Source organism: Pseudopodoces humilis, chromosome 25 (genome assembly GCF_049639895.1).
Source record: "Pseudopodoces humilis isolate 2021_Gansu_Grassland_sample_001 chromosome 25, ASM4963989v1, whole genome shotgun sequence".
NCBI classification, from domain to species: Eukaryota; Metazoa; Chordata; class Aves; order Passeriformes; family Paridae; genus Pseudopodoces; species Pseudopodoces humilis.
The window spans coordinates 5,029,637-5,042,009 of NC_142224.1; the positions used below are offsets into that span (position 1 = coordinate 5,029,637).

Genomic DNA, 12,373 nt, shown 5'->3' on the forward strand with positions numbered 1-12,373 from the left:
CACTTGGAAAAAGTGCTGAATGAGATCAGCTACATTGCAACACCAAACATGGGAATTTTTCATCTAGACATATCTTAATTACAACCCACCCCATCACATGGGAAAAGGCAAATCAGAGCCAAAGAAGTAAGTGATTGTACTTGTAAATACCCAATTGTGCCATCAGAAGCTGTGTTTTTGAATTTAGCACTATTAGAGACTGTGGGGAAGAATTTTTACCTACTATTAATATCCCTTCAGTGATACAGAGATTTCTCACACACACAGACACGTTCACAACATCCTGGCTGGGTCAGTTCAAAAGATAGGAAGCCCAAATTTCCATGCTTGAGCTCCATCCTGAACAACCCCCACTCCATGGAAAATAAATCTGACAATAAAGAAAGGGATGAGGGAAGACAGAGTGATACACTAAGCTTCACATTTCCTGGCTTGCAGAAGCTGTGTCAGAGCTTCAGTCTCAAAGTGACCTTTGAAAGAGAAAACCTGATTCATGGCAGGATGCTGAATGTGCCTGGGAGTTGCAGTGTATATTTAGGGATTTTTTTATTCTACAGCCAGAAATGTCACCCACTTTTACTGCAATATGAAGTCTTAAGTATTACCCTTTAAGGGATGGAGGGCAAGACAAGCAAATCCCAATAATGCGTGTAAAATATTCTGGATAAAAAAATATCTGGATAAAAAAGAATATAAGCCAAAGCACTGAGGCACTTTGAGAGATTCCCATTCCTCAGCTCTTACCTGGAAGAGTCGTGTGAAGATGTCAAACTCAAATACTGAAATGTAGTCATTGCACGTCAGGTCGATGGTCGATTTCAGGGCCATGGCCTCCAGCCCTGAGCTGATGGGATGCACCTCGTGCAGGGCCTGGCGGAAGCTTTTCCAAGGAACAATGGTCCTGGGGAAAAGCAGGGAATGGGAAATGGCTGAGGACCACCAGCACCACGTACACACCTACACATTATCTCTGTGAATATCCACGTCGTGGTAACAGAACAGAGAAAAATCCAAAACAGCCACAAGAGATTTATTCACGTCACACAAGCTCAGATTTCTCAGCACTGCAGGAAATCAGCAGCCAAATGAACTTTAGACAATTTTCTCTGCAAATGTAAAATTTTGGAATTGGGAGTCCCCCTCTGGTTTCTCTTTTCCCTCTTTATGCCCTACCACAGCATCACTTGATAACTATTGATAATAATTTCATGATGTTGCAGCTGGTTGAAGTTAAGTCTAGACGGTTAAAAAAGAAAGCTGCAAACAACTCTCTAAAGAAGGATTAACTGGAGAAGGAAGGGAATCAGAAGCCAAAACACAGGCTCCTGTTTAAAGGAATATTTTCCTTTTTTTAAGATACCAAGTGGCATAGAAACACAGAAAGAAAATGCCTCACTTCAGACAACTGTGCTATTCATGAGTAAATACATTATGGCTTTTTGTTCTGACAGCTACTAATTAAACTCTTTAGGTGAAGTACCTCAGCTCCCCCAGTTTGAAAGCAGTACCCAATCCATTAACTTTAATCCCCAAACATTGCTGTGAACACCTCCACGGTTCATTTAGCCAGTGTTTCACTAGATACTGAAATTAAACCTGACATTTCAGCAGTCTGCACACAAAGACTGTTGCATTTCCCTTTCTCCTTCACTCTCAACAAAGCCATTTTGCAAAAGAGAAATTCAGAGAAGAAGAGAGGTGAGTAAATGATTGCAAAGACTAATTGGGGGGAAGATGAAAAGAATATAATATTATGGCTTAGCTAAAGAACAACCCATGTTGTGGGGCATGGTAACCTTTGGAAGAAGAAAGGATTATTTTGCAAGGCTTGTAGAGCTTACTTGCAAGTTAAAGAATTAAATCAAGGAGAGGAAAATTTAAGCTGAATAATCAAGGGAAACTCTGTGACAATACAAGAGTCTCCTGGGGGAACTGGGAAAAGATTCATTTAAAACCAGACAGGATAAAAACTGGGAAATTTAATGTAGGAATAATTCCTTATCTCACCCCAGAGTTAGACCAAATGACCAGAAGGTCTCTCCCATCATTTATTTTAACCTGACAAAGCCCTTTCTGAAAAGAATTCTTAAAAAACACAGTGTGCAATTTGCTCCCACACCTCTATTTCTAAGCACAGTTAAAAACTTACTTTTCACCAAAAGCCTTTCTCCAAAATTCTGCAGCATCTGCCTTGGTGATCCGGAACGTGTCCCCCTGGAAGAGGCCACTGGGGAAAATCCCTTTGAGTTCTGCCAGCATGTGGCTGAATATCAGGGACAATTTGGTCAGGTTCCTCCTGCAAAGGACCACAAAAATTGTTTCTTTTAGAAAATAAAGACTTTAGCATTCTGAGCAAAGCAGAAGCAGCACTTACTGAAACTCAAGATTGATCCCAGCATGCAAAACTCTTACTTGGGGCTCTCTTTCAAGTGTTTCCCCAGCATACAGAACATCCAAACCATGGGAACTACCAGCAAGGTCTGTGTTTGTCAAGACATTTTCCACAATGACAAACTCTGTAAAATCTCTTTAAGGTGGGCAGGCAAAAGTCCTCCCATGGAAAAACACATTCACAGAAGATGTGCAAAACCAATATTCAGAAATCACCTACTGAAGTCAAAACCTTATCAGCCTTGTGTCTGAAAATTCCTTTTGAGAGCACATAAAACTACTCCTGCCCCAAACAATGGAAGCTGAATGTCTTCCCAGGTCTCCAGAGGCTCCCAACACAATAGGTCTGCTCAGGGAATGTCTAACTGATCATAACAGGTCCAAGCTCCCAAGGGAATGCAAAAACACCTGCAGGTTTTTCCTAAAACGGTAACAATTTACACACAAAAGCTGCATGGCCAGGGCTCTCAAACATACTGTGTTTAATTATCCAATTTGAATTACAGCTGGCACCTCAAGTCCCTGCTCTGCCTGATGACACTGAGATATCAGGAGTGCTCTATCCCATAGGACATGCCTTTTTTAAGCTGGAGTGGGAAATCTGAAGAAGATAATAGATATTTTCTGCTAGTCTATTCACCAGAGGCGCCTCTTTCACTCCTTTATCCAAGTAAAGGATGCCTCTCTTCACCTCCACTCCACTGCTAGGAAAACTTCCTGAAAAGAGAGGGATATTTCTAGGCCAGAGGGGCTTTTTTTCACCCCCACATCACGTGCCTGAAGGTAAAAAGGAACTGGCATCATGTGGGAAAGAACAACTTGTGAGCTGTTCTCAACACACCAGAGCTGGTCAGAAAACTGCATCAGCCACCCAGGCATGGCACAGACTCACCCACAGCACTGATTATTCAAATACTGAACCATAGAGGGAGGGAACATCCCCAGTCTCGTTGGATTTTCTTGTTTTGCCATCTCTCTCCCTGAGTTTGCTGCTGTTGCAGAAGATGCTTGTGTTTGGCAGCAAACTCCACTCCCCCAGGCTCCAGTCTTTCCCCAGTTCCTGGTATTCTGGTTGGATTGGTCCCTATTCACCTCATCTTGGATGTTTTACAGACACCACTCGCTCCAAACATGTTATTCCTACCTGAAGGACTTCTCCTGTTAATGTGCCTGACTGCAGAACTGACCTCCAGCCCCTCCACAAAACTTCCCTGGACATTTGGGACATTTCCCATATTTTCACAAGGTCTAGACTCAATTGAAGTGACCATATTGCTTGACATATATTCTGATATTTACTCAGCTCCTCATGAGCCCTTTCTCCATACCCTGAAAGTCTGGGTAGATCAGAAGGGCCCAAAACTCTAAATTTTCTCAGATATCAGTTCTCTCTTACCCTTCTTAATTCAGCTACATTTAAATTTGTGTGCAGCAATGAAAGCTGCTCAAAGTGTTTATGGAAGGCACCAGCTACACAAGGAATTCTGTTTTTTGTCATTTCATACATGTCCAACAACAGCAGGTGCTTGGGATTAACACAAGGAAAAACCTCCAGCTGCTCTTCCACGAGCTGTCCCATTCCCCAGCTGTCTCTGGATGTGTTACACACTCAGACTGGGTATTTTAAAGTAGTTCTACAGATTGGGTTTGACATGTTAAGTAATTTAAAGCTGTGTATTTCTCTTTCCATTTACAAGGGGAAGGCTCAGATTCAGAGCTTGTGGTACAGGGAAGATGATTTATTTGTAAATACACACCCCAGTTCCCTCCCTCATGGAGATTCCCACCATGTCCCTGCAATGCCTTTGTCTGATAAACACTAAAGAAATTGCAAATCAAAGCCCTCACTTCCATAAAACGCCAAAAAAAATTACAGTTTGTGGTAGTGCAAGAAGAAAACTCAAACACCAGGCTGTTATCAATCATTTAATCCATCTACAACCCCAGCAAAAAAATACAGAGTTTTTTTACTGAGTTTATAAAAATAGAGCTTTAATAAACCTGCTAATCATTTTATACTCTCCAATTACTGCCCAGCAGCATGTGGGGAAATTTGGGTATGACAGACAAGCACTTTGATGCATTTCTGACCCTGAACAAGTGCATGCTTTAAACAAAACATTGCAAGAAGCCAGGGAATATTCCTGTGTCCAGTTGTTTATCTCTTCTGCCTCAGCTGAGCTCCAGGAAGTGCTTGCACTTAGCTGAGCACATCAGTTAATGAGAGAAGTAAGAACTTCCTCAGGCTTAAGGATGGATAAACAAATAGTTTTACGCACACACATTGAAGAACTCGGCTTCCAAAACCATTTTGGATTGCTGAACATTTTAAATTCTCAAGGTTATCACATTTTTTTAATAAATATTCAGCTATATTGCAGGTAAATAACAGGAAAAACCACAGGAAATGAACATAAAGAGCAGTAAATTGCAAAATAGTTTGTGTTACTGGCTCTTACATACAACAGTTACCAATCCTGTGCTAAAAGGACAAACATGGTCTTTATTTTAACAATTTAAATATTTGTAAATTTATACAGACCAAATAAAAACTTGCAATTATAGAGAATATTTTTATTGGCATCAAAGCTTACTGATGATTGTGTTTTATTTTTAGTAACATCAGAACTCTCCTTATTGCTATTGCTTCAACTAAACAGATGTGAATGTACTCCCAGAAAAAGGGGCATATATTCAAAAAACATTTATGGGTCTTAGACTGGAGCTTTCCAAACAGTTTTGGCTACAGACCTCCAGCAATGTCCCATGATGGCCATTTTTCAAAATTTTACCTAAACACTGTAATCCACACCAAAATGTCACCAAGGGTTCCACCAGAAACAAATCCAATTTCCAAGTTCAAGAATTAAATCTTACAAGTTAAAATGAAACCTTACAAGAATTAATTAAAATCAAATCTTACAAGTTAAAGAATTAAACGCCAAGCAGAGTTTGGGAAGAGGTGACTGCAGCACCTAAATGCTGCTGCTGGGGAATTTAAACACCTGTCACCCAAGCACAGCTGGAAACGTTACCCAGGGACCTCAGGCCACATCAGTGAATTGTCCCTGGTGTGTGCAGGCAGCTGCAGGCACCACCTGGGCCAGCCTCAAAGAGCCACAGCCTGCTCTGTTCTGTGCTCACAGCAACAGCTGAGGTGGGATTTCACATCTAGGTGGCAAAGCTTTCAGTTTATTATGGTTAGAAATAGTGAATCAACAAGTGAAAATGTAAAAAGCTAAATATTTTTTTCTGCTGTATACAGTAACCAAGTGTTTCACTTGTGAGGAACACCTGCAGCATGGAGGAATGGGAGCCGAAAATTGTTTCTGTGACAAACCAGCCACAGCTCCAGAGCCTGCCCTGCTGCCAAACCCTCCCAAGACAATTTTGGGGAACCAAAACCAGCATGAAGCAAGAGTGTTTCTTCAGTTACCCCAGGCCCACGGACAGATTCCCCCCTCCTTCCTGCTCTGAGCCCCTCTGCTGCGGTTCTGCTCCTTCCTTCCTGCCCCAGGATGGGTTTGCTCCACACATTTCTGTGGAATTCAGGAGGCTGAGGAGAAATTTCCAGGTGCAGCCCCCCACGGCCAGCTCCAGCTGGGGGTTCTGGTGGTGCTGTCTCTCCCCAGACCCACAGCAGATTTTTCTCTCCCAGTTTCCTGGACAAAAGTGTTTTTCCAGTGTATGAGCTCCATCTTGGAAATCCATTAAAGGCAGAGGATGGTTTAATCAGGGATGTCTCTCTCAGCTACGATGACACAATTAGTTAAATTAATGTGCTTCGTGACTAAATGCCTTTTCCGCTCAAGGCAATGTTAACGTGGCACAACCATCTCTGCCACTGCCAGCTACGATTTTTTCATTTTCTCCCAGTATTTCTCACCTCCTTCAGAGCTACCCAGCTGACACAGGATGATTTAGCTCCTCACACGTAGCAAGGATCAGCTCCACAGGCTGATTTAGTCACAATATTGTGCTCACATGCCACAATTTGACATGCACACGCTGTCGTGTCTGTAAAGCTCGTTCTGCTGAAGGCATGTTACAAACACAGGAATTATGAGCTGTAGCACAAGAAACCAACCTCAAAATGCTTCACTTCTCTGTAATTATAGTCCTTATTTCTTATTCTTACACTCTTACCACCAGATTCTGTTTAGGTGACAGGGTTTGCAACCACTGGAGGTAAGTGCAAGCTCCACTACTTATGAAAACACAAACCACAAACCCACAGTTTTTTTCCTTTAACTACATATTACAATTTTATACTCAAAGAGCTAAAAAAAAAAATTAAAAAACCCCAAACAAATAAAAAACCCAAACAGATCTTTCAACGACTCCAACAAGTAAAATGCACCTTTCAGAAACCACAAAGATGTGAAGGTTCTCATGTCACAGAGGCTTTCAGATGCACCAAGCAGGAGCAATTTGATTTCAGCAAAAAGTTTGATGTGCCTGGCTTCAAAAAGGAGAATTGTCTTAGGCTGCGCTCCCACCCCAGCCAGGAGTTTTGTGTGTGTTCATGTTCACAGAAGCAGTGAGTGGGAATGCTCGAGGTGATCCCAAGCTGTTTTATGTAACCCTGAGGCAGCTCGATTTGGGTTAAAAATAGAAACAGCGGAACTACTTTCAACAAAACTTGCAACACAGGAAGTGAATGAAATTCCACTTAACTATTGCTGGCTCAACAGAAGGCACCTTACAGAGTCAGGCTCTGTAAGATTTACAGGACATCCTCAGAGTAACTAAAAGAACAGATTAACATTAAATTTATTGCTTGTTTTATAGAATTTTTCACCATCAGCTCCTCCTTTTTCAGTGCTTTAGGTATTACAGGGCAGTTTCCTGATGCTCTGCTGAACCCTGGCACTTTTCAGGTCATATAAATATATTTTAACACCTTGAGTTCTGTGAGCAGAGCCTGCCCATCACTTCAGAAGGTAACACAAAACACACTGTGGACCACAAACCACCCAAAAATGTTCAATATTCCATCAGTATGCAAATGGCTGTGACTGATGGGAAGCAGAAAGGACATCAGGCCACTGTGCTGACCACAAGGACCAAACCAACTGACCTTTAAAGGATCTGGACTTATTCTTTTAAGTGCAGGTGTTCGTGTTACAACTTTTTTCACTCTTAAGAAGCTAAAAATCCACTTTTAAAATTTAAATTTTGGAGAAAAGGCTTTAAAGAGAGGAATACATTTGATGTTATTAATGGTCTTTAAGGAGCTCAACAAATATTTAGAGGACTGACAAGGTAAGGGATAAAACTCTCACTTAGGTAACAGATTAATTTATTTTACCAGATTCAAGGGGATTACACAACAAATGTACTGCTCAGGACACTTCTCATTATACATCATTTTGGGCTCTCTGCAATGGGATAAAAATTTGTATTTCAGAGGCTATTTGCAATAGTTAAAGAGAAAAACATAGCACAAAAGCTCTGTCTCTAAATCAAGGAAGATTCCGTATTTTATGATTCATCTTCAGCCACCTCAAAACTGTCTTGGATACCAAGTGGGCATGACAAGGATGACAAGAATGACAGGTTCAGAGTAGATACTAAAAAGTTCTTTATTCTAAGGGTGGGCACAGCTGCCCAGAGAAGCTGGGGCTGCCCCATCCCTGGGAATGCCCAAGGCCAGGTGGGAACACCCTGGGATAGTGGGAGGTGTCCCTGCCCATGGCAGGGGTGGGATGGGCTAAAATCCAACCCCAGAAATCCCAAATGTGGCATCCCAGCCCTGAACACCCCAGCCAAGAGCCCAAGAGACACGAGACAGTTGCCAAGTAGCAGCGGCACATTTTTGCCAGCATGGAGAAATCCATCACATTTCCAATGATAATTACTACAAATGAACCAATGTGCTTGTAATTCCACCCACAAGAGCAAGTCCACAGCCTCCCATAAAACTCTACAATTTTATAGGCTCTGAGAGAAAAGAAGAATAAAAATGTTCCTTCCTTATTACGCAATCATCTGAAATATTGCATTTGTCCACAAATTGATTTTCAAGACATTGGTCCAATTTCAGACTGAAAGAAAACTATAATGAATGCAAGCTTAAGCCAATTATGCTAAGTGTTACTTAAGTTCCAAAACTATCACCTAAACAGCAATTTAAAACCAAATTAGAAAGAAATAATTCACATTCCTCCCCTCCAACAACATTTACATGATAATGAATTTCTTCTTGGGTAATAAGCAGTTAGTTAGTGTTCATATGCTGGAGCCTGGCAAGGAAACCTTTCTTGTGGGCAGCTTTGGAGCCTGTTCTTTTCTTTAAGATGTTCTAATTTAAATGCAGATGTAGACTTCACACTAGTGGGTTTTGTTTAAAAAAAAAAAAAAAAGTGCTGCTGTATTAGAAGGAAGTGACAGAAAGAGGACTCGCACGCACCATTCTGAGTTCCACATTTTGCACTATCTCGTTTTCACTGGGCAGGAATGTGTGCAAGAGGTCTCAAAGATGAGATTAGAGCACCAACCCCCCTCCTCCCAGAGGGTTTTCTGGTTCAGGGTTTAACACAAGTGTTTTCCAACTTTTTCCTCTTTAAATTCCAACCTTTTTCTTTTTTCTTTTTTTTTCTCCAAGTCATTCTTCATGCACTTCCTTCCCCTTCAGAGATATGCATGGTCATTTCCAGGAGACATTAAACACTGGTAGCTTTTTCCTGTGTAAATTAGGGAGTCTTAACATTGGAGCTGGAGAAGAATATGAAATCCTGCTGAGCCAGCATCCCCTAAGCTGTTGTCAGAAGAACAATTAAACACAGACCAGCTTCCCAAAGCTTTTTTTCACCTCCGTGCTCTATGGAAAAAGTTTATTATATTCCCTGCTTAACCCCATTTTCCTCTACAGATATATTTATTTTTAACTGGCTGTGTTAACAGCTTGTTTCCCATGGTTGAACTAGAAAAATAACTTGTGCTATTCCTTAAAACATCCAGCCCACATCCTGAAAAATTATTTCTCCTCACTCATCCTGCAGCTTCCATAGCTGTGTTCTAAAGTGGAAACATTTGCAGTGCTCTGATTTTATTTAGAAAATAACCTCTCTGAATTTTCCCTCGTTACAGACTGGTTTAACACAATTAGTAAATTTGATTCTTTGGTGAAAAATGGACTCTTCAGCCTACTTAATCCTTTCCCAAGGAACAGACAATTCCTCTACCTGTCTCCTGATCAACAAGCTATTTTTCACTTCTGCCACATCAAGTATAATCTATTTACACAACTGCAAAACCACTGCTGCAAGAAGCAATTTATGTAGTGTGGAAAGCTGACAAATTGCAGCTCCTCTGTGCAATTTGGAGGGCTGAGAAGTAAAAGCTTTCTGCAATGGAAACAGAAAAAAAATAGTCCAGCAAAACCACTGAGCCTCTAAATGAAACTGAAATCGAGACCTGAGGCAGGTTCAGCGTGTTCAGAGTAAGAACAGCACTGTCAAGCAATGGAACCATCACATTGCAGGGAAAAATATGTTTGTTTCATCTCTTTTTTGTTAAAAAGGAAACTCAAGAAGTTTACAATAGAGAAGTCACATATTTACCTCTGGATCTATAAAGAAAAGGAAGCAGCACCTCTGGAAATGTGCTCAGCCCCAAGAATTCCTAATTACTGCACACAGCCAACCAATCATTGGATGATTTGCCTTTAACTTATTAAAAGCATACAAGAAAATATCCAAAATTATTAACTCCAGAAATACTATTTGATTCCAAGCCTGCAGATGTTGCTTGTAGCTATCAAAACTCAGAGGAACAAAACAGTATCTCTAATAAAAACCCCAAAGTCACTAAGTTGCATATGGTCTACTCCCCAAAATTCAGTTTTAACCAGTACCCAGAAGTGACTCCTCCTACCTATCAGTCAGGAAGTGCACACAGAGCTTTAAAGGCATCCACAGCAGCATGAATTTTTAAACAGACATGGAACTGAGCTAAAGCAGAATTTAAATAGCATCTTGAAAGCTCTCCTAGCAAAACAAGTGAGCTCTCCTCACAAAAATCACAGTGTGAGTTTAACACAGGAGAGGTACAACCATGGTTAATTTATATATTTATAGTCTGAAGCCCTGGACACCAAAACCACAGATCAGGGCAGTTCTGACCCTACTTCAGCCATTTTTCATGACTGCTCTGCAGGAGCAAACTACAGCTTTCACACCGCTTATGCCAATGCCAAAATTGTGCCTTTTGCTCTATACCAGGAGCCATTTGGGGGAGAAAATAAGGTCATACACAACAGGAAGCAAAATGAATGTCAAGTCTGGAAGAGAGGAGGAACAAAGCTTCAAGAACAACAGGGAAAAATTGACAGAAAAGTCAAAACAACTCATTTATTAAATTTTTAAAGTCCTGTTCTCAAAGCACTGCAGACTAACAGCCACAAACCTGCATGAGATCAAGAACAAACTAGATTATGTATACATATATATATATATATGCACATATACACACGGCCACATTCCCAGTGAATATCAGATTCAGGTTCTATTTGTTTGTTTTACAGACTGCTGACCATCTTCCAGAAGGCTTCTCCCACACTTGGGAGTATTTTAATTAATTAATGTATTGATAAATTATTATGAATTATTATTAAATCGGAACTTATTAATTCTTACTAAAAAATATTTGTATTTTTCTTCATCTCCTAGCAAGGTGAGAAAATTTCAGTTTCTTCACCTTCGATTAGTGTCCATATTTTATATCTATAGGTGCATTTATAGCAGAAAATCATTTAATTTAATTACCAAATAGCACTGAAGTGATTGGGTTCCAAGAGTTCCCACAAACATGGGATGTGGCACTGCCAGTGCAGCATTTACCAGAATCTCCAAAACCAAAATCCTCATTCTTTGTGTAGGTATCTCTTGAACTGGTACACAAATCACATGCACTGACTGCTCTAATCTTGTCCTTTTTTGTGGCAAATTAAAGAATTGAGAATGTTGCCAAGCTCAGCACAAGGAAAAGGCTCTCTGGTGTTACCCCTTTAGGACCAAACTGCTGCTTCCTGGGCTGTGCAGGAGCAGAGGAAGATGCCATCCAGGATGTGATACTGTTTTAATGCTTGTGCTTAACACAAGTCTCCCCACAGTTCCTTCCCTGCTAAAGCTGTTTATTCATAAATGGGACAATTAGCAATTCCCCCAGGAATCCCATGCCTGCTGTGAGAGCAGCAGCCTCTGCTGCAGTCCTGCCATTCACATCTATCAATCTGGATTTCCCCCGCTCCCTCTAGTCAATTAGCTGGATTACAAACCAACTAGGATGATTAACTCTCTGGAATTACTCCTCTTTGCTCCTCTCTGAAAAAGCAAGGCACTGGAGGTGGGATTTTGGATTCATGACTGACACAGCTACCATTCACTCATCAGATGTTCCAGATTTATGACAGATCACAATACACACACAGTTAACAACACTCCAGAAGGAAACTTCCATTTCTTAGTCCATTCTCAACGCAGTCAGTAGCAATCCAAGCAGCACCAGCAATGCCTCCTGGAGCCACTGTCACAGCCTTTGGTTGGAGCTCAGTATAATGGAATATGCTACACAGAGTTCAGTATTAAACCAGAAACATGTGCCAGCACTTTAACCCCCCAAGCAATTCCAAGCTGCTGCCAGGCCGTTAACCACATTCTCCCCAGGGCAATTATGTTCAGCCACTGGGTGATTTTCACTTTTTTTCCCACTTTTTTTTTAAAAAAAATTCAACATCTATTTCAAAAACCTGCAATGAGTTTAGTGTTACAAACATATGCCTTGTACATCTCTGCCTGTTAGACCCTGCACAAATGTGTAAGATTTGTCTTTCCCACAGCTTTACTCTTAAACCACCTTGTCATTCCTTTTCTTAAAGCTGGATGAGGAAACACCTTCTCAGGTACATTAAATTCATACTATTTTGTTCAAGAGAGCCTTATATTCAGCAAGTGCAGTTTCTACTTCCACCTAGCCTTTT

The 12,373-nt window shown here is 40.9% G+C and overlaps 1 protein-coding gene across 1 annotated transcript in view; it reads right to left on the reverse strand.

The window, feature by feature from the left end:
- The window catches only part of CBL (Cbl proto-oncogene), a 34,048-nt gene that overhangs the window by 14,943 nt on the left and 6,732 nt on the right, over positions 1 to 12,373 (reverse strand). Inside the window, exons 3-4 of the mRNA XM_005531053.3 lie at positions 2,150 to 2,296; positions 745 to 901 (exon numbers count right to left, since the gene is read on the reverse strand). Coding sequence (XP_005531110.1) covers positions 745 to 901; positions 2,150 to 2,296 — 304 coding nt within the window. The remainder of the gene's footprint in view (positions 1 to 744; positions 902 to 2,149; positions 2,297 to 12,373) is intronic.